Source organism: Chelonoidis abingdonii, chromosome 10 (genome assembly GCF_003597395.2).
Source record: "Chelonoidis abingdonii isolate Lonesome George chromosome 10, CheloAbing_2.0, whole genome shotgun sequence".
Classification (NCBI taxonomy): domain Eukaryota; kingdom Metazoa; phylum Chordata; order Testudines; family Testudinidae; genus Chelonoidis; species Chelonoidis abingdonii.
This window is the reverse complement of record NC_133778.1, coordinates 77,182,087-77,206,638: the sequence shown is the minus strand read 5'-3', so window position 1 is coordinate 77,206,638 and position 24,552 is coordinate 77,182,087. Positions and strand designations below refer to the sequence as shown.

The 24,552-nt window shown below is 46.0% G+C and overlaps 1 protein-coding gene across 2 annotated transcripts in view; it reads right to left on the bottom strand.

The window, feature by feature from the left end:
- Positions 1–1,526: 1,526 nt before the first annotated feature.
- The window catches only part of SMARCAL1 (SNF2 related chromatin remodeling annealing helicase 1), a 189,702-nt gene continuing 166,676 nt past the window's right edge, over positions 1,527–24,552 (bottom strand). For both annotated transcript variants that reach the window (XM_075070322.1, XM_032764427.2), the window contains 7 exons: positions 20,616–20,834; positions 19,108–19,178; positions 15,153–15,255; positions 13,868–14,050; positions 8,051–8,151; positions 2,769–2,865; positions 1,527–1,845 (listed from right to left, as the gene is read on the bottom strand). In XM_075070322.1, the coding sequence (XP_074926423.1) occupies positions 1,636–1,845; positions 2,769–2,865; positions 8,051–8,151; positions 13,868–14,050; positions 15,153–15,255; positions 19,108–19,178; positions 20,616–20,834 (984 nt within the window). In that variant the 3' untranslated portion in view covers positions 1,527–1,635. The remainder of the gene's footprint in view (positions 1,846–2,768; positions 2,866–8,050; positions 8,152–13,867; positions 14,051–15,152; positions 15,256–19,107; positions 19,179–20,615; positions 20,835–24,552) is intronic.

The following is a 24,552-nucleotide window of genomic DNA, read 5'->3' as shown; positions in this document are numbered from 1 at the left end:
GATAAAGAGCCCATCATCCTTAGACTGCATATTCAAGTTTCGCCCAGGGTGGTAGCAACCTATAAAAGTCTAATCATCTGATGGCTGTTCAGTGTCCTTGTGAAAGGAACCGGTTCCAATCGATTGTCAGGGGTTATGTCACAAACACCACTAGAAGGGAATGAAAGAACAGCACTGCACACTGTCAGGCTGCGGCTACACTGGCCCATTTCAGGATCTGTAATTCACCGTAAGCACAGAGTGGAGCTAGACATTTTTACCACTATCCCATCTAACTCTAAATCGGAGCAGAGCTGGATGACAACAGTGGTAAAGATGCCCGAGAAGCCTCCACCACTACTACAGTGGTGCTGCACTGGTGATGAGTTACCGGTCCTAAAGGTGCCAATATAGTAGCACCCTTACGGGGACATAAAATGCCCATTAGAGGAGTGGTTGGTACATGGCCTATAAGCAAGTGTCCCTTATGAGCTAAAGCACTTCAAGGTTATTTTCTTATTCAACAAAGAGATCGAAGCTGCAACTACTATAAATAATGTAAATAAATACTAACGTTTCCAGTCTCGTATTTCTTAAAGTGTCAAGGCCCAGATGTGAGACAAGACTCTAAATCAAAGAAGAAAACAGGAGCACAGGGCACTTAGAGCACTGTGGAAAAAATTTCTTTTTGCACAACAGGCTTAGTCTGAAGTCTCAGTTTCCTGATTTGTTGTTTCTGCTGTAAACAAGTGAGAGCACACACACACTCAAAATCAGATACAGTGGAAAGAGAACACAGGGAAAAAAAGCTTAACAAGAGGCTGTAGCAAAGTAGCCTAAGCCTCTGGTTTTAAATACTAGCCCAATGGTAGTCCTGGGTTCAAATCTTGGCAGGATCACATCAGCCCTTCACCATCCCAAGATAGATATATCGAGTTCTAAGCAATTTGTTGTATGTGGGTCTTCAGGATGAGATTTAATAACTGTGGTCTGCAGTAATTGCAAACAGATGGTCATTGCATGTTAGCCCAGGCAGTTCTGAAAATCTGGGTTCAAGGTCCTGACTGCTCTGCACAGATGATAAAGATCCTATGCACTTGTTGCAGATCTAGAGATCTGGTCAAAATTCCTCCTCTCACTTCTGCTGAGCTGTGCCCCAGACTGCATGTAGATCATAGATTATTAGGGTTGGAAGGGGTCAGTGGTGAACTACATATACAGTGTGTAAAGTTCTTTGGGGTGATAATATTTTGCATTTATATGGTGCTCTGCCTGTTCAAGGCAGTCTGTAGCCATTCACTAGTTCATCCTTGTGACACTCCTGTGATGTAAACAGGTGAGCGTTATTTAAAATAAATCAGGTGTGCAAACTGAGGCCCAGAAGGGATGTGCCTTGCCCAAGGGAGTCATTGACAAAGACAGGATTAGAACTCAGGATCTGCTGACACCCAGCCCTCCTTTCGCTGACCCAGATGAGCACCTTACCTTCTCCTTCCATCCTTTGGGGGGGAGGGGGGGGGAACACTATAGAAGTAAGACACTGAATCTTCTCCAAAACCCATTCTTGTGTTTTATTTTTGAAAACTCAAACAATACAATGATTCTGTGGTTTTTGTTTTTTAAATAAAAATCTTTTAAGTCTCTCTTCCTTTCTAGTTACTGTCTGTGAAAATAATCTTCAAGACGCTGTTTCTTAAGTGGACTCGCTGAGCAGGTATCCGCTCCTGCATCCTGAGAGGCACTCCCGGAGTCAGACTCCTGGCAAGCGTCAACCGCTTCCACGAGCAAAGCTTCGTCGAGGTCGTCTCCCTGCTCAGAGAAGGTCCTCTGGAAAAGGCTGTAAATGGTCTGCTGCTTCGGGTCTCGCTGTGAAAGTAGAGCAGAGAGGTTCTGCACACGCAGGGTATTGACAAACAAGCCAAACAGCCAGCGATTATAATTAGTTCACAGCTCCTGTTTCCCTCACAGCTCCCCTGACCAATGTAGAATGGAATTCCAGTGCGAGAGGTACCCAAGAGAGAACAGCAGGGACTCAGCCTGAACTCAGCTTGCCATTGTGCCCTCTGCAATGAAGCCACACATCACCGTTTTCTCAGAGATGGAGAGAGAGGAAAGCGTTGATTCGTACAATTTTGTGGCCCCTTGCAGAGCAAGGAAAAGCTACTAGAGGAAGCTTTTCCCGTGGAAACTTCTGGAAGAATTTCCTCACGGAGATTCCCTCACAGTGAAGGCAAGGGGGCTGCTCCAACGGATCTTTATGATCCAGGGGAGCTGCAAGAGGCCAGTGAAACACATGCACAGAGGTCCTGTGCTCCCTGCTGGTTTTGGTCCCTGGCAGCTCCCTGGCCATGCTACCTAGGTCTCCCAGGGGATGGGGGCTCAGCAGAAAAGATAATAGAGCCTGGAGCTGTATTTACATTGCGAGTTTGTGCTGGCAGAGTGAGAGCTGGGGAACAATATGGCTGCCCACCCTCTGCCCTGACCCCATCCTCTTTCCTATGTGGTTCCCTACCACATGGAGAAACCTCCACAGGGCCTGAGGGGATTAGGAGATGGTACTGCAGAGGCACCAGAGTCTCCTTCCACAAAACAAGATTGGGATCATTGCGTGGAGGCTCCACTGCCGCGCGTCTCGGGGAGGAAGGTGGATGACCCAGCCTACTGCATTTAAGGCAGAACTGGCATGAGCTCTTCTGTTAATATGTCACTCTAGAGACATACAAAGCCCAAGTCAGTTTAACTCCTCCCAGGAATGACTCGGGCTAATGTCTCACATTCACATCATTTACCTTGTAGAAGTAATCAGTGGCTTCAGCTGTTTCAGAGAAACTGGCTTCAGAAAGACCAGCTTCGCCCAGCACTTTTATCTTCTCTTGAATCATAGGCCTGTGGGAAGATAACAAGCACCAAATATTGCTGGAAAGGAAAGTGGTAGCATTTAAGATGTCACAAGCTTCTTTCTAGGCAGAGGAACACAATAATTTATCATGAGAGGCAGGGTGGGTGAGGGAATCTCTTTCATTGGACCAACTTTTACTGGTGAAAAAGACAAAAACTTTCGAGCTTACACTCTTCAGATCTAGGAAAGGTACTGAGTGTCAAACTAAATAGAAGGGAGTTAACCCATGTTGCAAGAGACCATTTCCAAGGTGAAGTGGGCAGTTAACACCTCTCCAATAATACGACAAAGGAGAGTTAGTGTGTTGCTGATTGTTGTATGAGCCATAAATCCAGTGTCTTTATTAAGTCTGACTTTTGGTGTATAGCAGAGTTATCAATTTAAGCTCCTAGGCTTGTCCTTCGAAGGTGTTGTGCAGGTTTCTTTTGAGGATGAGGACAGAGGTCTGATATGGAGTGATCATTTTATGAAGAAAAGTGCTTGCCCCGGGGTGATACGGAGTTTTTGCCTTTTATCATTTTCCTGTCCAAATTCATCTGAGAGCACAGTGATTGTCTGGTCTCACTCACGTAGTTGCTATTGGAGCATTTTGTGCACTAGATGAAGTGCACAACATGTTGTGATAGGCATGTGTAGGACCCCTGGAGCTTGAAAGGTATTGTGACGAAGCCCCTCTCCTGCAAGGTGCCAACTGAAGATGTTGGAGAACAGAGAGATCAGGTGGCCTCCTGGCCCGGGGAAAGAGACAAACGCCAGAGGAAGCGCTGGAGGGAGTGTCAGTTTGGAGCTGGATGGGGAAATAGAGGGAGGCCCAGAACCAGGGTCTAGGCTCCCTGCCCCGCAAGACGGACCTGACTGAGGGATCCTGTTTTCTGTACCTACAATCTCTGGTTTAGACTTTGTTCCTATCATCTAATAACCCTTCTGTTTTACTGTCTGACTGAGAGTCACGGTGAATTGCAGGAAGTGGGGGGTGCAGGCCCCTGACTCTGTGACAGGAGTGTGTCGGAGGTGTCTATCATTGTAGCAGTGGAGATATGTCTGCAGGTTTTGCATCTGTTGTTATGGCAGGTGCTGTTGCCACTATGAGTTGGCGTGTCCTGATCTGTGGGGAGCTTGCTTCTGATGACAAGTTTGGTGAGGTTAGGGTATTGGCTGAAGGCCAGCAGAGTGAGTTTGGGAAGGATTTCTTTCAGGATAAGTTGTAATTGTTTAATGATGCCTTGTATGGGTTCCCGTGTGGGGTGGTAGGTGACACCTGGGGGTGTGCAGTTGGAGGGTTCCCACCCCCCACACTGAAGCAAGTTCTTTTTGAGTGTTTGAGTGGCCCATTCCATGATGTGATCTACTTTTCGGGTGGAGTATCCTTGCTTGGTAAATGTGATTTTAAGCGTGTAAAGGTGTGTATCTCCGACTTTCTCCTTGGAGCAGATTCTGTGGCCACGGATTTCTTGGTATACTGGTTCTGTGGGTTTCTTGTATCTAGTTGTCTGTAGGGTTTGTCATAAACAGATAGCTAAGGGTTAATGTTTCTTTTACCTGTAAAGGGTTAACAAAGGGAACCAAACACCTGACCAGAGGAACAATCAGGAAACCGGATTTTTCAAACCTCAAAGGGGGGGTTGTTTTTGAGTGTTGTTCTTTTGTCTTGTCTCTGTTGCTCTCTCGGGCTCTGAGAGTGATCTCTCTATTCTTCCAGGCTTTCTATCTTCTGTTTTTCCAAAAAAGGGTGTTAAGTCAAAGGTAGAAGACAATATAACATTGTTTTTGTATTTACATGTGTGAGTTTTGCTGGAAATGTTTAAAATTGTATTTCTTTTTGGTTAAGGCTGTTTATTCATTTTGTTTTCTTTAAGCCAATGACCTGTATATTGTCACCTTGTACAGAGACCATTTTTATGTCTTTTTCTTTTCTTTTTAATAAAGCTTTCTTTTTACGACCTTGTTTGGTTTTTTTTCTTTGTTAAGGCTGTAAGGAACGAAGGGAGGGGAAAATCTCTTTGTGTTAGAGTCACAAAGCTTGCATTTGAGGGACTCTGAAGTGAGGGATGGTTTTCGAGAAGAGGGAGAGAGTGAGAGGAAACCTGATCTCTCTGTGTTTGGTTTCAAGGGAATTGAAGCAGGGTATCTCCTAGGTACCCAGGGCGGGTAAATCTGAGAGGAGGGGTTTTTTAAAGAGGGGGAAGGGGGAAGTGGGTTATTTCCCTTTGTTGTGAGACTCGGGCATCTGAGTCTTGAGGTCCCCCAGGGAAGGTTTTGGGGACACCAGAGTGAGCCAGACACTGGAATTTCTGGCTGGTGGCAGCACTATCAGATCTAAGCTGGTAATTAAGCTTGGAGGTTTCATGCAGGCACCCATATTTTGGACGCTAAGGTTCAGAATTGGGACTTATGCTATATGACAGGGTTCCATTGTTGAAGCTGATCACGGTGTTCAGGAAATTGATGCTGATGTGGGAATGTTCTAGAGAGAGTTTGATGGATGGGTGTGATGCTCTTTGCCTCAGGGGAACACCCTGCACCCTCATGTTCATCCTTATAAAATGACTGTGGTACCCAATGCAAAGTTTGTGATGTCGGGTGTCTTCAGAAGGGTCATGATGCACTGGGCATTGTTGTTATGGTGGTGTTACAGTAATGTTATAGGTTGTAATTTCATGTATGTAATTATAAGGCTGAAAATGTGTCCTCATGGCTTAAAACAAGCCCTGGCAAAACTCTCCAGGAACAGAGGGGCAGTTCATACCTCATCAGGGCATGTATGGGTCAAACCCAGCCCAGCCTCACAGGAACAAAGGATCTGTTGGACTCTCAAGTGAGGCACCCCCATTCCCTTGGTCATTTTGGGACTGTGATGAGGTAATGCTTACCTGACTCTGAAGGGGGTGGGGGGCAAAGCCAAGAGGGAAGAAAGAACATGATAAAAGGTAGAAACGTTTGCCATGCTCTTCCTCTCTCTTCCACCTCCATCTGCAGACATCACCACCAAGCGACTGAATCACTGATCAAAGGGGAAAGCCTGGCTGAAGGGCAACTAGCCAGCCTGTGGTGAGAAGCATCTAAGTTTATAAGGGCACTGACAGCGTTAAGATCAGCTTAGAATGTGTTTTGCTTTTATTTCATTTGACCAAATCTGATTTGTTGTGCTTTGACTTAAAATCTCTGTAGTTAATAAATTTGTTTGTTTATTCTACCTGAAGCAGTGCGTTTGGTTTGATGCATGTCAGAGATTCCCCTTGGGACAACAAGCTTGGAACATATCAATTTCTTTGTTAAACTGATGAACTCATATAAGCTTGCAATGTCCAGCGGGCATAACTGGACACTGCACGACGGAGGTTCCCAGGGTTGCGTCTGGGACCAGAGATATTGGCTAGTGTCATTCGGTTACACAATCCAAGCAGCAGCTGGCCGAAAGTGCTCACTCACTGAACTGGGAGCAGCTTACATGCTGGAGGCTGTGCGTGAACAGCGTGGGAGTGGGGGTTCTCACAGCAGAGCAGGGTAAGGCTGGCTCCCAGAGTCAAAGACTGGAGTTACCTAGCAGATCATTGGTCCAGATAACACCACGGGAACATCACAATGGATGGTAGTGGTTGAAGTTGTGATGGAAATATATGAGAGAGTTTAGGTTATCTGTGCAGAGGATGAAAACATCATTGATGTATCTCAAGTATATCACTGGTTTTGTGGTGTCATTTACCATGGGCCAATGAAAAACCACTGTCTTCAGAGTATTGAAATGCACCAGCCCTTTCACCTTAGGATAGATCCCATACTAGCAGAACCAGTTCTAGTAACCAAAGTCAATTTCACTATGTTGCCTTCTGTTTGTATGCACATACCTAGAATGCTGTGTTAAGCTTTGAGAACCTCAGGACCACAGATATTAAACAGAGGCATTCAGAAAAAAACAAAACAAAACAGTAGAAAGGATTAAAGAAGCTAAATGGACTGATCTGGATGTAAAAAAGTTGAGAGCTAAATGGATGCAGTGTAATTAATTGACAAATAAGAGGCTGTGATTGCAGTCTACATATATTTGGAAGATGTAAAGTTCAAAATGAGCAACAGGTTCCATTCCCATCTCCAATTCCAAGGATTTGCAACATATGATGAGAAACTATGAAGAAGTGAACTTCACCTAGCACCATTAAAGACCCTTCATTAATAAAATGCCCTAATCTCTCCTGGAGTTGGCATGGGGGGGAGCGAGGATGAAAGGATAAGTATGTCCTCTTCTGAAAAGCATATTTCCTTTCAGTCAAGCACTAGCGGTTGCTACCGCATTTTACAAATGAAACGCAAAATTACTGTCATTAGCTTTCCTTGAAATGTGGGCGACGTATCAGTTTCAAGTTTCTCCTGATGCAAGGCCGTAATTATTTGCAGTCATGATATTCTGGGAACTGTATAAGTTCACTTCAGCTCATTTCCTCTTTCAGATGAGGTAATGGAAAGAGATAATTTCGGACATTCAAAGTATCATCTGGTGAATCATTTTCCTTCATCGATTGCAGGTCCCTTCCCTCACAGCACAGAGGATTTCCTAGATCCCTCCCCATCACATTATACTCCCACAGCCCTGCATCCCATCAACCTTCCCGCAAGCCAAAGAAGGATGGATTGAGTTCCCACTGGGGCATGTCAGTGTCCCTTTGTGAGCTGGTCAGGCGGCTTTGCTGAAGAGCAACATGATAAGCAGCAGAGCAGGCTTCCTTTGTGTGCCCAAGAACTCTCGACCCAGGGAGCTGTATGGGACTTCTCTGCTGAACACCCTAAGTCCTTGCTAACTTCACCTCTCAGGAAGTGCTCAGAGCCTGTTGCAACCAAGCAGCAAAACGTCCTCTCCCTATTCCCAGCCTGTGAAAGTTTAGATACGTTAAGCCCTCTCAAACATCTCAACAACCACTCTTTGCCTGATGAATAGGTCTATTTTACTGGCTTGACACCTTCTGTTACAAGGCCAGACTGTTAACAAGACTTTGCCCTTCTAGAAACCCCCACTCCAAAGGCAAATATCACTCCTCTCGGTACCCTGAGAGCATGTTACTGCCACCCCCATTGTACAGAGGAGGAATCAACCACAGAGAGGTTAAGTAACGTATCTCAAGTCACACAAGTCCCAAAGAGATAGATGAAGAGTTAGCCGGAGTCCTTTCCACTCCCTACCATAAGTAGTCATCTGCTGTGCCTTTAGCCACCAGGTAATGAATGTTAACAGAACTGGTTTGTCCAATTCGATGAGCACGATCTTCTGCTTGGATCAAAACCTGTATTTAAATAAGCAGAAAAAGCACAATGAAACAGTGTCACACACAAGAATTTACAAAACTGGCCCCAGAAAATACAGACCTATTTTTCCTGATGCTTAACTACTCCGATTTCTGCCCTATTAACACCAAGAGTCCCCAGCTGAGATCAGGGTGTAGCAGAGAGCCAGCCCTGCCCACCCAAAATTTATAACCTAAACAGCCAAGCTGCACAATGGGCGGAAGGATGGAAGGGATATTTCCCCCTTTTATTCATGAGGAACTGAGGCAGAGAGAGATAAAACAACTTGCCCCAGGTCACCCAGGAAACGTGGCAGAGCAGAGATCTGAGTTCAGATTCTAGTCCCTGGCCAGCACCCGAACCCCAAAGATCTACCTTCCTCTCAGACATTTTCCTCTGATGTCTTCTAAACAGCCAGCTGCTAAAAGAATTCCCTAGAGAAAGCTCCTCTGTTAAAACATTCAGTTTCCTGCATCACCAGAAGTGTGTGCATGTGTGTGGGATTTGCAGTTGACACTGTGAAAAAACAAATACTCATATAGTTTTTCCGAGGCATACGGGGGCTGTTGGAATTCCAGCCCTGCCAGTAACTGATAATTCAAATGGCACACCGCATTCAGAGGGCCCTCACACAGCTCCACAGTTTGTATACATAACGATCATTTACTGAAATGCCTCTGCCTTAGGGGAGGAATGCATCAGCTGCTTAATGGTGCACAGCTGTGCTACTCTGCAATTTAGAGCAAGAAGTGAAGTGGAGTGAGACGTGGTGTGGCCCAGTGGGTAGAGCACTGACTGGAATTCAGGAGACCTGGATTCTAGTTCCTAGTTCGGAAACTGGCCTGCTGGGTGATCCTGGGCTAGTCACTTCGCTTCTCTGTGCCGTAGTTTCTCCATTTGCACATGGGGCTAATGATACTGATGACCTCCTTTGTAAAGTGAACAGAGATCTACCTGGTGAAGAGTGCTAGGAGAATGAGATATTATTATTATCCAACTCAAATGGCTGGTGAATAGTAGGCAGGCAGGATGGAATCTGGGCAGGGATCCAGGCTTAGTCCCCAGCCCTCTTGAAGGCAGCATGCTTGGATTTCTAAGGACAAGTGGTCAGGCCCTTTGTTTTATGTTGAAAATGAAAGTCAGCACTTGCAGGCCTGTCTGTTCCCTTCCAACGCTGTGCTGGAACACTGGTTCAGTACTGACTCAGAGAATACTGCCACCTCATGAGAGTCACCAATCCACTGGTGCAAGAAGATTTTGATGCTTACCAGTATGCATAGGTGACTCATCGGAGGGACACAAGGGGGGCACCAGCTAAAGGAGAGGCAGGTGACCTCCCCACGTGACCCCTCCCTGCCCTAACCCAAACCCAGTCCCCCGTTCCCTCCCCCATTACCTGGTGGGTGGGGGGACCTGTCCTCCCGCTGCGCCAGATACAGATTTCTGAACCGCAGGGCTCTCCCGGGAACCGCGGCGGCAAAAGGAGCAGAACGTGGGGCCACTCGGCAGCCCCACGTCAGCAGCTCCTCTGGTGCAGCTATACCACCCCCAGTCCTGTCCTCTGGTGGGGTTGTACAGACTCCAGACAGGAGACGCAGCTGCATGGAAGGGCTGGGTGCAGGGCTGAGAGTGGTACAGGCATGCCAGAGTGGCCCAGCGTTCTGCTCCTTTTGCCGCTGCGGTTCTCAGGAGAGCCCTGCAGTTGTGAAAATGTGTCTTTCCGGTACAGCGTACTGGCAATAAATATCCTAATGGTAGGGCGTGCCTGACTATACCTGCTCACTTGCACCAATCCCAATTCAGGCAGTGCCTGGCCTTTCCTTGGAGGTTTCCAAGCCAAGCGCTAGCTAAGACTGACTGATCAGTAATGGTAGCAAACAGGAATGTTTTCCAGCACTCTATTTTCACAGCTCAGCATTTCTGGTGTCTTTGTGCAGGCGGATCAGAGAGATAACAGATTCTTTGTGGGCCAGAGGTGAAATTGGTTTAAACTGAGACATTTTCCTTATTATATGGCACAGTTCAAAGCTGTGATCCTATCGACTGCCCCAACTGGATGCAGAGAAACAGCACTGGAGCATATGGGCTGAAAAAGAACAGGATTAATTTTCTTTAAATAGTTAAAAAGAGCAGTGCAGGGGACAGAATGCAGTGCATCTTTACAAGGTGCTAATATGCCCCCACTCCGTTACTGTACTATCTGAGTCCCTCTCAATCTCCAAGGCATTTATCCTCAACACACCCCTGTGAAGTAGGGAAGGGCTGTATCCCCATTTTACAGCTGGGGAATTGAGGCCCAGAGACACCGAGGGCATGTCGACACTGCAGACCAAGGTGTAACTGTAGAGTAGATAGGCATATCCACACTCGCTTTGATCTGCTCGTACAGGTAACAATAGCAGTGCAGATGCAGCCATGTGGACCCCAGTATGAGCCAGCAGCCCACGTATGTCCCTAGTATCCCCAGAAGGCATGCACTGGGGAAACTAACTCATGCTGAAGCTGAGGCTGCCACATCTTCACTGCTAGTATTAAGAAGATAAGAATGGTCAGACTGGGTCAGACCAAAGGTCCACCTAGCCCAGTACCCTGTCTGTGACAGTGGCCAGTCTGCCAGGTCCCCCAAAGGGAATGAACAGAACAGGTAATCATCAAGTTATCCACCCCCTGTCGCTCATTCCCAGCTTTTGGCAAACAGAAGCTAGGGACGCCATCTCTGCCTTGGCTACTAGCCACTGATGGAGCTACCCTCCATGAACCTATCTAGGTTTTTTTTTAACCCTGTTGTAGTCTTGGCCTTCACAACATCCTCTGGCAAGGCGTTCCATAGGTTGACTGTGCGTTGTGTGAAGAAATACTTCCTTTTGTTTTAAACCTGCTGCCTACTAATTTCATTGGGAACCCCTAGTTCTTGTGTTAAGAGGAGGAGTAAATAACACTTCCTTATTTACTTTCTCCACACCAGTTATGATTTTATAGATCTCAATCATATCCCCCCTTAGCCGTCTCTTTTCCAAACTGAAAAGTCCCAGTCTTATTAATTCTCCTCAGACGCCAGCTGTTCCATACCCCTAATAATTTGTGTTGACCGTTTCTGAACCTTTTCCAATTTCAATATATCTTTTTTTTTTTTTTTTTTTTTTTTTTTTAAAAAGGGGCAACTACATCTGCACGCAGTACTCAAGATGTAGGCATACCATGCACTAGCTAGATTAAAGCTAGCAGAGGTATGTGTGTTCAACAGGAACTTCCGGTAAATGTTCATCCCTGTTTCTCTGCTAACACAAAAGCAATGTGCTGTTCCTCCCACACAACAGTATGGTAGCTGTCTGGAGTAGCCCGTTCTGCTGTTTTAATGGGATTACATCATTAGCCTGATCTGGTATTAATAACCAGTAATGTTACTTCTCACTAGCAGCCCAGCTGGCTCTATATGGACACCTAGTCTTTTACATTAGTAGACTATGGGTAGGGCCCTTCCAAATTCACAGCCATGAAAAACGTGTCACGCCCTGAAATCTGGTCTTCTGTGTGCTTTCACCGTATAGTATACAGATTTCAGGGGGAGACCAGCGTTTCTCAAATTGAGGGCCCTGACCCAAAGGGGAGTTGTGGAGAAGCATCACAAGGTTATTTTAAGGGGGTCACAGTACTGCCATGCTTACTTCTGCGCTGCCTTCAGAGCTGGGTAGCCAGAGGGTGACAGCTGCTGACTGAGGACTCAGCTCTGCAGGCAGCAGCGCAGAAGTACGGGTGGCAATACCATCCTATGCCATCCTTACTGCTGTGCTGCTGCTGGCTGCGGCTCTGCCTTTAGAGCTGAGCTCCCAGCCAGCAGCTGAGGTTCTCAAGCTGCCCAGCTCTGAAGGCAGCGCCGCCACCAGCACCAGTGCAGAAGAAAGGGTCGCAGTACTGCAACCCCGAAACAATAAGTTGTGACCCCCACCCCAAAGTCCTTTTTGGGTCAGGACCCCTACAATTACAACACTGTGAAATTTCAGATTTAAATAGCTGAAATAATGAAATGAACGATTTTTAAAATTCTATGACCATGAAATTGACCAAAATGGACGGTGAATTTGGTAGGGCCCTAACTATGCGCCTGTAGAAAGTTGCGCTCACCTATTTGAGTGCTCCCAGGGGCCAGGAGTGGTGCTGCTGTTCTCTTCAGCTCCCAATGCCCCGTCTGCCATCTGCCTGCCTCTGCAGGTCTTCTGTGGCTCAGCCCTAGCCGAGTCACACAGGGCAAACCCCTTCCGGAGACAACAAACAGAAGCCATTCTTTGCCCTTCAGGACTAACTACAAACCAAACTGTTTCTTACACTTCTGGGCTAAATTCCCTCTCCAGATCCAAATCAGGAGGATTCCTCCTGAACTCCTGCCACTGACTGGCCAGCCATGGGCCCTGACCCAGCCTGTTCCTTTGGCTGTCGCCTAGGCAGCATCACCCCTCCTTACTCCTCTGGCTCCAGCCAGGACCTGCTTTTGCTTGCAGGAGCAGGTAGCTCCTTTTATTTCTGACTGCTGGGCCTTGACTGGCTGTTGCTGCCCCCCACCCCGCCAGCCCTTCTAGATGCTGGAGGACCAGATCCCAATGGTTCCCCAAAATGGCTGCTCCCATCACAACTCTTTTGGCAAGCCTGGAGGTCTAATACTCACTGCTCTTTACTCTCTGGGAGCAGTTTCCTGCGGCAGGGTGTAGCAGGGGGGCCATGAAGACCTGGTACACCCTGTCACAGGGCCCAGTCTTGGAAGGTGAAGAGTGCCTCTTGTAAGAGGGTACACACCCTTACTGCACCTGAAGTCAAAAGGAGTTAAGTTACCCCTAGGATCAGGTCCCAGGAGTCCATATTAATATATTGTAAAATACTGAAGCAAAATGAACTTGCAAGCCTAAAGACACAGTGCCTGGACTATGAGGTGAGTGCTCAGATAACCTCTTCATCCCTTAGTTATTTGCTGCTAGATCCAAAGTCCCCCATGTGTAGCTGAGATTAAAGGAAAATGCCATTTAAAATGAGGTGTGATCGATAATCAGAGCTCCCTAGTCCTAGAGAGCGGGGAGCAGAAGGTCAGTATTGATGATGGGCATATTCAAAGCAAAAAAAAAAAAAATCTACAGACTGACCAGCTGGTCTCGTGGCAGTTCTCGTGATCCACTACTAGAGTGCTGCCATGACAGAGAACAAAAGTTTGCATCACTTTTGAGTGATCCCCTCTGGCCACTGGCTGACTTCACTGGCAGCAGCAGCCAGTCCGGTCAGCTGGGGTTGCAGCAATTTAAAGGTTTCTGGCGGGCTGGGAGTGTAAGAGAGTAGTGAGGAAGGAAACAGAGAAATCCTGGATGATGCTTCCCCACCTCCAAAGAACAACCATAACACTATTCCATTTCCACCCCTCAACACTACAAACAGTCCCCTTTTTTGGCAATATTATTGATCAGTATGGTAATAAGAATAGTAACACCACCTAGCTCTTATATAGCACGTTTTTCCAGTGGCTCCCAAAGCACTTTACAGCGGAGGTTAGCATCATTAGCCCCATTTTACAGATGGGAGAACTGAGGCACAGAGGGGGGAAGTGACTTCCCCAAGGTCACCTATCAGGTCAGTGGCAGTGCTAGGAATAGAACCCAGGTTTCCGGAGTCCCAGTACCGTGCTCTCTCCACTGGCACACACTACTTTAAGTTATGGTAGTAATGTAGGTTCCTTACACCGGGGTTCCAGAACAACTCTGCAAACACCACCAAGTCGGCAGAAGAGAGGGTCAGCCCCGTGTTGGCAGCAGTAAGGGATAAGACAGCCACACAGTGCTTCTCGGAGAACTGGAACTTCTGGCACAGAGACTGACGCTCAGCTGAAGAGGTGGCACCATCAATACGAATATATCCAACATGCTGAGAGGAGGGCGTGGAGAAAGATCATTAGCATGTCTTTATTTCCCCAAGTTTTAAAGGGCTTCCCCGCCACCACCAGTGCTTGTGAAGATCAAAAAACCCACTGAACTACCCCATAAAATTTTATTTTAAATACATTGGTGGGATAAAAAAAACAAAACATTTTATTTCAGCATTTGCTAATGCTGCCATTAGATTTGGGCATAAACACACAATAGGAACCAGCATCAACAGCCACCATCTCCTCAGCTCCCCTTCATCCAGGTCACTATCATGCTTAGACACTGGGAAGGCGAGACTGCAGAGTCCAGGTCAGTGAAAAGGAGACATAGATGAAAAGGCTCAGTGCAAAGCGGAGTATTGCCCACATATTGATGCTGCAGCTGCAGAGCTAACAATTTTCCAATGGTCTCCTCACCAAAGAGAAGCGGTGATGGGATGGGTACTTTATAAATGTCAGGGATGATGAACAATTGCTCAGTACCACCCTCGGAGATTTCTAAGTGAGAAATTAGTAAAACCACCTCCCATCTACCACTATCAGGTCTCACAGCCACCTCATCAGCTTTCAAAATCTGACAGATCAGATGAAACAGGCATAGAAACTTGACCTCTACTCATCACTAGAAACAGGAGAAAGATCACTATGCAGTTAGTAAGTAGACTCAAGCCTCCATGCAATAGCCAGGCACAAAAATCAGAGCAACATGGACCCAAGAAACAAAAGCATGCAGATATAGCTGGGGTTGGTTTGTCACTGCCTTCTCCCCACCTTCTCCCAAGAGGCATGGAAAGCAACAATGGCAATGTATGGTACTGAAACAGCACTTCTCAAAGCACTGTACACACACCACTCCACGTGGTGGTGAACACCAAGAAACATCTGCAGCAATAGCCGTCACATACACAAAATGTACATCCCTCCAGGCAGTGTCATTCTGGAGACTGCGTTATCGTGGCCCGGGGGGCACATTAGAGATATCTCAATTAGAGAATTGTGTGTGTCACTAACTTTCATAAAGTAGGTGACCTGCCAGAACTCTCCAGAACTTTGAAGTTGGATCAATAATAAAATTAACAGGAACCTGATATAAGAACTTACTTTGTTCTCCAGCGCTTTGCTGATTGCATTCAGAACTATCTTGTGATGAGCAAACACCAGGAATTTGTCTCTCCCACTTTCCAGTAAATCCAGGATGTATTCTCTGTATTAAAAACAAATAATCCAAGTTATATTACTGATGTCTCTGTTGTCCCATGCACACATCACCCTCAAATCCTAAGAGATATTGTTGATCTATAGGCAGAAATCAGGAAACTAACCAGCAAAAACCAGCATTTCAATAATTAATATCCACGTATAAAAAGAAATCTAGGGACACATCACTCATTTTTCTGGACTCCTGGCCACTGAATGACAAATGGATCTATTTTTATTTGTATGTCACTGAGTCACACTTGATGAAACAGAGTGCCCCAACTTAAAGTCATTTCCATTTATCTGTCTATTCCATTCATTCATTCATTTGTATTTCTAACTCTAGGCATCTTGTGGAACACATTATCTTATCCAGGAAGCAATTACTCATAATACATTTATTTAATGCTACTGTCACTCTAAAAAGGAAACTTCTCTAAAGAACAAATTTATCAGGACATCTTGAAACTTATTTTTCGATCCACTAAGACATGCAATAAGTTTCCTATGTAACAAACGATTGTACATTATTTACAAATTGTTGGGAACAGGTAAAATCAAATGTCAGCTTCTAATGAGGACAGATAGCTCGACGAATTAGTGCTAAAATCAGGACTATGAAGCATTTCACCAAGTCGCTATTTTCAGCACAGCTCAGGCCAGCTATGACTGAAAAAAACAAACGACTCCATGGCAAGATGGACTTAAATTCTGCAGCCAAGTTGCTGAATTCTGTGACATTCTGGTGAATCTATAGGAAATTCTATTTTAGTTTAATTTAATTCAAGAGAAGGTTTACATTGAAATGAGCTGAAAACGAATAATACAATCAGCTCAACGATGCCTGTGGTATGATATTCAACTTATTACATTTATTTTATATGCTCTCCTGACATTTTCAGTTTAACACGCAACAGATTTTTGTATGGACAATACACTGCTGCATTGGGGAAGTTGGCAGGGGGAAGTTGGACATTTTGGCACTCGAGATGTTGTGGGAGGCATACTGAGATGGTAGGATAAAGACATTAGCTTGAGCTACTTCTCAATATTAGCTAGATGGCTCTGCTAAACCAGTCAAGCAGCTTCGTAATTCATACTGCTAGCATTTAAATTTTAACCTTTACTATTTCATAGGTGGCACTGCCTAAAGATGAATGGGGCAGTTCCCACCTCTCAGTACTATTTTTTCAGACCTCTGCAGATGCAGGGAAACAACACTATATGGTTGTATATTCAGTTCACATGGTTTTCTTCGCCAACATAAAAGCAAGAAATGCTTTTTTAAAAAACAAAAGCAGAGCCTCTGGGCGGCAATTCTGGATTCTACAGCAAATTCTGTGGCTGCGAGCTCATGCAGGACACATGACTCTAGTCATTCCAATAGGATGGCCGGTCAGTTGGCTATGAGAAATAAAAATCAGTGGCAAATTATACATGTCCCCATAAAAAACAAACAAAACCAACATCCTAACTGAGCTGTTGAGAGTCTCAGCAAAAAAAGCTAGGGATGAAAGGGCCTCCAGCCCAACTCAAAGAGGTTGCCTCTTCAGAGGAAAGAGTTAAAAGTCCATTCATGGGGGAAGTTTACATTATTACCATGATCCCACATGGGCTCTGTGGAACATTCAAGACCTTCAGGGCTGTCAACATAGCATCTTTAGTGAGCACTATAAAACTAAAGACTAAATTTGGTTGACAAATAGGTTGGCTCAATGCTTTCTGCAGCAAGACTGCAGCGTTAGTTTTTTAAAATTCTCTTTACACTGATGATTGCACCGGTTTGTTCCTTTTAAACTACAGAAGGGCCCGAACCAGAGGACTAGTTCTTAACCCCAAACACTGTGTAGCTTTAGATATGGAACTAAACATCCCTGATGTGATTGCAGAGCCATTGGCCTTTATCTTTGAAAACTCATGGCGATCAGGGGAGGTCCCAGATGACTGGAAAAAGGCTAATGCCCAAAGGCTAGTGCCCATCTTTAAAAAAAGGGAAGAAGGGGGATCCAGGGAACTACAGACAAGTCAGCCTCACCTCAGTCCCTGGAAAAATCATGGAGCGTGTCCTCAAGGAATCAATTCTGAAGCACTTAGAGGAGAGGAAAGTGATGAGGAAAATCTGCATGGCTTCACCAAGGGCAAGTCATGCCTGACTAACCTAATTGCCTTCTATGATGAGATAACTGGCTCTGTGGACGAGGAGAAAGCAGTGAGCGTGCTATTTCTTGACTTTAGCAAAGCCTTTGATACGGTCTCCCACAGTATTCTTGCCATCAAGTTAAAGAAGTATGGGCTGGATAAATGGACTATAAGGTGGACAGAAAGTTGGCTAAATCGTCAAGCTCAACGGGTAGTGATCAATGGCTTCATGTCTACTTGGCAGCCAGTATCAAGCAGAGTGCCCCAAGGGTCAGTCCTGGGGACGGTTTTGTTCAATATCTTCATTAATGATCTGGAGGATGGCACGGATTGCACCCTCAGCAAGTTTGCAGATGACACTAAACTGGGAGGAGTGGTAGATACGCTGGAGGGAGGGGTAGGATACAGAGGGGCCTAGACAAATTAGAGGATTGGGCCCCAAAAAAAAATCTGACGAGGTTCAGCAAGGACAAGTGCAAAGTCCTGCGCTTAGGATGGAAGAATTCCATGCACTGCTACAGACTAGGGACCGAGTGGCTAGGCAGCAGCTCTGCAGAAAAGGACCTAGGGGTTAGAGTGGACGAGAAGCTGGGTATGAGTCAACAGTGTGCCCTTGTTGCCAAAAAGGCTAACGGCATTTTGGGCTGTATAAGTAGGGGCACTGCCAGCAGATTGAGGGACTTGATCATTCCCCTCTATTTGACATTGGTGAGGCCTCATCTGCAGTACTGTGCCCAGTTTTGGGCCCCAAACTACAAGAAGGATGTGGAAAAATTGAAAAGAGTCCAGCAGAGGGCAACAAAAATGATTAGGGGGCTGGAGCACATGACTTTCGAGGAGAGGCTGAGGGAACTGGGGTTATTTAGTCTGCAGAAGAGAAGAGTGAGGGGGGATTGGATAGCAGCCTTCAACTACCTGAAAGGGGGTTCCAAAGAGGATGGAACTAGGCTGTTCTCAGTGGTGGCAGATGACAGAAAAAGGAGTAATGGTCTCAAGTTGCAGTGGGGGAGGTCTAGGTTGGATATTAGGAAACACTGTTTCACTAGGAGGTGGTGAAGCACTGGAATGGGTTACTTAGGGAGGTGGTGGAATCTCCTTCCTTAGAAGTTTTTAAGGTCAGGCTTGACAAAGCCCTGGCTGGGATGATTTAGTTGGAGATTGGTCCTGCTTTGAGCAGGGGGCTGGACTAGATGACCTCCTGAGGTCCCTTCCAATCCTGATATTCTGTGATTCTAGGATCTCAATTTGGGCCTATCTGGAATTAAATCAGAAGACTAGGCAGGTATAGAGCCCTTGGAAAAAGAGACTGTTGTGCATCGTAATTAATTTTGTTAGCTGCACTTGATTTTGCTGCAATCTTATCCCAAAGGCTCCATTTCTCTCTTCTCACTAGTCAAATACATTTTGATAGGTCAGAATGAGGCACTGGATTAACCTCTAAGGATAGGACAAGAGGCTATGGGCTTAAATTTCAGCAAAGGCGTTTAGGTTGGACATTAGGAAAAACTTCCTAACTGTCGGGGTGGTTAAGCACTGGAATAAATTGCCTAGGAGGTTGTGGCATCTCCATCATTGGAGATTTTTAAGAGCAGGTTGGACAAACACCTGTTGGGGATGGTCTAGATAATTCTTAGTCCTGCCTTGAGTGCAGGGCACTGGACTAGATGATCTCTTGAGGTCCCTTCTGATTCTAGGATTCTATGACTGTCACACAACTTACATGACTGAACGGATTTTGGCTTCTGCGGTTCTGTTATAGAAGAGGAGTAGAGCTTCCTTCTCCTTTTGTTTCTGTGAAGAGGGGGAAAAAACTGAATGTCAGTTTCAAATCTGCCTTCCCTCCTGGGTGCCAGCCGCTCCAGCATAAATGCTGCTGTGATTGGGCATTGCGCTGGGGAAAAGCAGCCTCTCCCTAAACACTGGTATTTACAAAACATAGTACGCGGAGGGGAAATCTTTCACCATGCGCTACCAAAATTCTGCCCCTGCCATCTACCCCAGTGGCACTGCACCAGTTCTACTCTGACTGGGGACCACCCAAGAGTGGGAAGAAGTAGATTTGCCCCCAGCAGAAAATTAAAGTTTGGAAAACTGAAGGAATACTCTCACGTGAATTGCACTTTTTATTTTCCCCCAAGAGATGCTGTGTGTAGAGAGCTTTGTCTGCACTACAAGCATACCCATATTTAAGCGCAGCTGTGGCCAAATCACGCCATAATTTGCTTTTTTTCTAACTGGTGTGGACAGAAAAATGTGTTACAACCACATTAGAGAACCAAGTTTTAGAACAGATCTCTCTACCAGATGGGTTCAGTGGTTGGAGTACTTGCGAGACCCTGCTCTGCCACAGACTTTCTGCGTGACCTTGAGCAAGTCATTTCAGGTACATCTACGACAGAGCTGAAGGTGTAATTTCGAGTAACTAGTTTTGATCGAGTTAAAATGCTAAAAAATAGCAGCACAGTTGCTGCTGCACAAGCAATGGTACAGACTAGCTGCCAGAGTACAGTCCCAGTAGAAACCCTAGCTATATACCCAGGATGGCTAGCCCATCCTGCTGCTCACAGCGCTGCTATTGTTTAGTGCATGAGGTTGATAAGAGCTAGCACGGGTAAAATCACAGTGGCTCCATGCAGACATAACACGACTTTCTCTAGGCCTCCGAGTCCCATCTGTAAAATGGGAATAGCAGCAGAGGTGTTGTGAGGGTAAACTGAAGTTTGTCAGAAGCTTAGATACAAACATGATAAGCACCATAGAAAAGTCAATAAAATAAACAGCACGGGTCTCTAACACGGGTGAAAAAGCATTTTCTGTCCACAGAGGCACAAAAATAGTTGGCCACAACTGTGATTCATAATCCTGTCGGTTACACTTGTAAGGTAAGTGGGGCTTATAAGGCAGGACAGGAGAGTAAATACAGAGAAGTGAAAGACAGTAAATAGAGTGAACAGGAGATAAAAGGTGAATGACAGGGGAAATGAAAGTGATATGCAGCATGACAAGAAGATGAAACAGCTGAAACTAAGGAAAGAGGAAGCTGACCTGTTATGATTATTGATGTTGTGCATTCTTGGATACCCAAGAGAACCATTTAAAAACAGTACCCTTGATAACATCTGCTGTACATTTCAATGATGATCTAAGAATCTGGGAATTGCTCTCCACTGATTTTAAGTGAGCACCTGAAATATCAACAGTCCATCATGTTAACAATTTCTGACTCACACTTCTGTATCCTTTGGCCATCTCCTTTGCAGTGGCAGCCAGCTCAGCCTCGGTCTTTGCATTCATGCCTTCAGGAGCCACCACTACCATTTTGCGCTGTTTTGCTGGAAGCTGGGAGAGCACATCTGATTTCAGGCGGCGGATCATGACAGATTCTTCAAGCAAAAGCTTCAGTTCTCCTAGGTTGGAAGATCCGGAGTAGTCCCAGCCCCATGGCATCTGAGGAAGAGCAAAGCATGATCATCAGCAACAAAAGTCCCAGGAGCCTTTAAGTCATTCTCAGTGAAGGGGATCTGGCTAGGGAACAAACTTCCACAGGAGAACAGGCGAATCCAGAGTCTGCCTGTCTTCAGGAAATGCTGCAAAGCCTTCCTCCTTTGAAAAAGCCTTTTCACAGTAAGAATGACACTCCTAACACGGATAGGCCGTTTATGCTCCAGTTCTTACCACGAAAGCCCTACTGCAAGCAGCCTATTGCCCCTGAAAATACCAAAGACTCCATGAAGTCCATTAGGGACATTGCTGTTGCTATTGATTTTACATGGAAGGTGCTCAGATACTAATGAAGGGTCAATGGTTGAGAGGGGCATGAAGCCAGGAGATTCCATGACTGTGGGGAGGAGTTGGAAGGCAGGGGCACCATCTTGGCTGTAGTGCGTGGGGGGGCATCGGTGGAAGGAAGAAGGACTATGTTGCATTGGATGCAGGTGAGAGAGAGCCCGGGAACAAGACTGTGACAGACACTGCTAGCCTGGGACTTGAGGCGAACACTGTGGGGGTCCCACAGGCAGGTGAAGTAGCTGAGGAGCAGCACCTCACCAGCAGGTGCGGATTTACCATGAAACAAAATGCAGGAAAAATATCTGACTACCTGTCCTTGAGTCCTGGCCAGCAGCACAGCAGGGCTCAGGCAGACAGGCTGCCTGCATGCCGTGGTTGGTGGCCCCACGCCACTCCCGGAAGCGGCCAACTGCTGGCACGTCCCTGTGCGGCCCAGGGGTGAGGGACTGGAGAGAGGTGGCTGTGTGTGCAGAGACCCACTGTCCCCCTTCACCCAAGGGGCGTGTAGAGATGTGCCAGCAGCAATGCAGTAGCGCTAAGGCGGCTCCCTGCCCGCTCTGCCTCCCTCCCTCTGCGTGGCAGCGGCCTGCATGTCCCTGCCACCGTGTGTGTGTGGGGGGGGGGGGAGTATGTCTCCACACCCTACTCCTGCCCTGAGTGCTGACTCGACCAAGAACTGTGGCCAATGAGAGCTGCGGGAGCGGTGTCTGCGGGCAGCAACATGCAGAGACTCTCTGGCCCCCTCTCACACCCCAACTCCCTGCCCCAGCCCAGAGCCCACACCCTGCGCTCTCTCCTGCACCCCAACCCCCGCCCCAATCAAAGTATCTCACTATATTTTCATTTACTTCCCATTACTTATAATATAGGAGGAAGAGGAAGAATAAAAGAATGAACAACGGGAGGGAAATAAGAGAGAATGTTCTTTTTCTTGGCTGGGTCCCAAGGGGGTGTGTGTGAAAACGAAGCTGCGCATAGGGCCCCACTAACTCTAAAGCCGCCACTGCTCACCAGGCCTTTGTCCTGTCATCCCTCCCCCACATCTTTATCAGTCGCCTTCACCATATAAAATGTAATTTAGCTTGTAGGATCCTTGGGGTGGGGTCTGGTCTCTTTAGTTGTCGGTAAAGCTGCATGTACTCCCATTGTTATTATTTTTAGCACAGTGCAGACACCAACAATCGTGTAAAATGCAATTACCTGCTTCTCTGGCGGGGGTGCGTGTGTGTGAAGGTGAAAGAGTTAATGTTTGAGAAGTGATCTGAAGATGTAAAGCTCTCAGTGCAATCATCAGTATTTCTTCCCAGACTGGAGCACAGTGTATTTGGAAATGTGATTTTGAAGACGGCTTTGGATGTGCTTTCCTGAATGTCACACCATATTGTTCTCTTATCTGCTTCAGCAGAGAACAACTAAGTTGACAACCAACGCCATTAAAATTGATATATTCTCCAACTAAAATGCCTCAGAACATTTTCCCTTTTTCAGGCTACATAAGCAAAGGGTTTTTTTAACTTACTTCAGAGCTTACAGTCTTTCATTCTGGGATCAGCCTTCGTGCCCTTGTTTGAAGCATGTTAATCACTACAACATTTAATTTTACATAATGTGGTGATCAAAATTGAACAGAATGTTTACATGGAATTTCAACAGAAAGTTGCTTTATCTCACCAGAACTCCCATACAGTTCTGCTCTGCTGTTCTAGCACTGGGACGGATTTATTACAGAGACAGCGAGCAGAGACTTCTGTTGCAATTTCACAAATGTAACCATATTCTATTTGTTACTTATTTACTTTTAATTTAAAAAATACTGAAAGCTGTTTGTGCAAAATCATGACTGTGATCGGCACCAATTCTCACTCTCGCTAGAGGTCTCTAGGGAGGAACCAAGGAGTCTGAGTTCTTATCTTCCAGGCGCTCAATGGGCCAAGCCCAGCATCTAGCCTAAAGCTCAGGAATGAAAGTCCTCTCCAGCTTCCTCAGGGGTTGGTCTACGAACATAAGAACGGCCATACCGGGTCAGACCAAAAGGTCCATCTAGTCCAGTATGCTCTCTTCTGACAGTGGCCAGTGCCAGGTGCCCCAGAGGGAACAAACAGCACTGATAATCATCAAGTGATCCATTCCCCTGTCGCTCATTCCCAGCTTCTGGCAAACAGAGGCTAGGGACACCATCCCTGCCCATCCTGGCTAATAGCCATTGATGGACCGATCCTCCATGGACTTATCTAGTTCTTTTTTGAACCCTGCTATAGTCTTGGCCTTCACATCATCCTCTGGCAAGGAGTTCCACAGGTTAACTGTGCACTGTGTGAAAAAATACTTCCTTTTGTTTGTTTTAAACCTGCTGCCTATTAATTTCATTTGATGACCCCTAATTCTTATGTTATGAGGAGGAGTAAATAACACTTCCTTATTCACTTTCTCTACACCAGCCATGGTTTTTTAGACCTCTATCATATCCTGTCTTTTGTTGCCTCTTTTCAAGCTGAAAAGTCCCAGTCTTTTTCTTTTTCTTTTTTTTTTTTTAAGATGGGGCGGCCACATCTGCACGCAGTATTCAGGATGTGGGCATACCATGGATTTATGCAGAGGCAATATAATATTTTCTGACTGACTGAATAACATCCCTGTTGTTATTATTATTACTGTAGCACCCAGGAGCCCCAGTCATGGACCCCAATGTGCTGGGTGCTGTACAAACAGAACAGAGAGATTGTAAGTGCCTTGGGGCAGGGACCATGTAAGGAACTAAGGACTATCACAAACCCCACAGCTTCCATCCCAAATGTCAGGCACACTTCTTCAACCTACCCTCACTAAACACACGCAGAGACCAGCATGTTCATTTAAAAAAAACCCCAAACGACAACCAATCCCCTCCCCCGAAAAGTAAAACCTCACCAAAAATAAAACACTCCACACACAATTCTCCCCCAGGCTGGGGGTGGAGGTGGGGGTGCGGGTAAGAGAGAGAGAGAGAACGAACCACACATGACAGATATAGGTCACACTGCTTACTGCATGACTGGAAGACACACAGATACTATGATGACAGAAGAGAGATATAAGATTTGGAATGGGATGGAATCAGATGGGCCATAGACACTGAAGTCCTTTATGGCATCTAGAGGTGGATGATGCTGCTTAGGGTAGAAGCACATGGGTAGGAAAGAAAAGGATGCTGCCGTAATCATGATGCACTACCACTGATCGCATTGTATCGGCTCTGTTGACAGTTAGCCAACGAAGATGCCAATGTTACACGACTGATTTCAATGGTGTTAAGTCGGCATCACACTAGGTCACACAGTAGCAAATGTACCTTTATTGCTAAATCAAATCTATACATGAATTTTAATAACTAATCCTA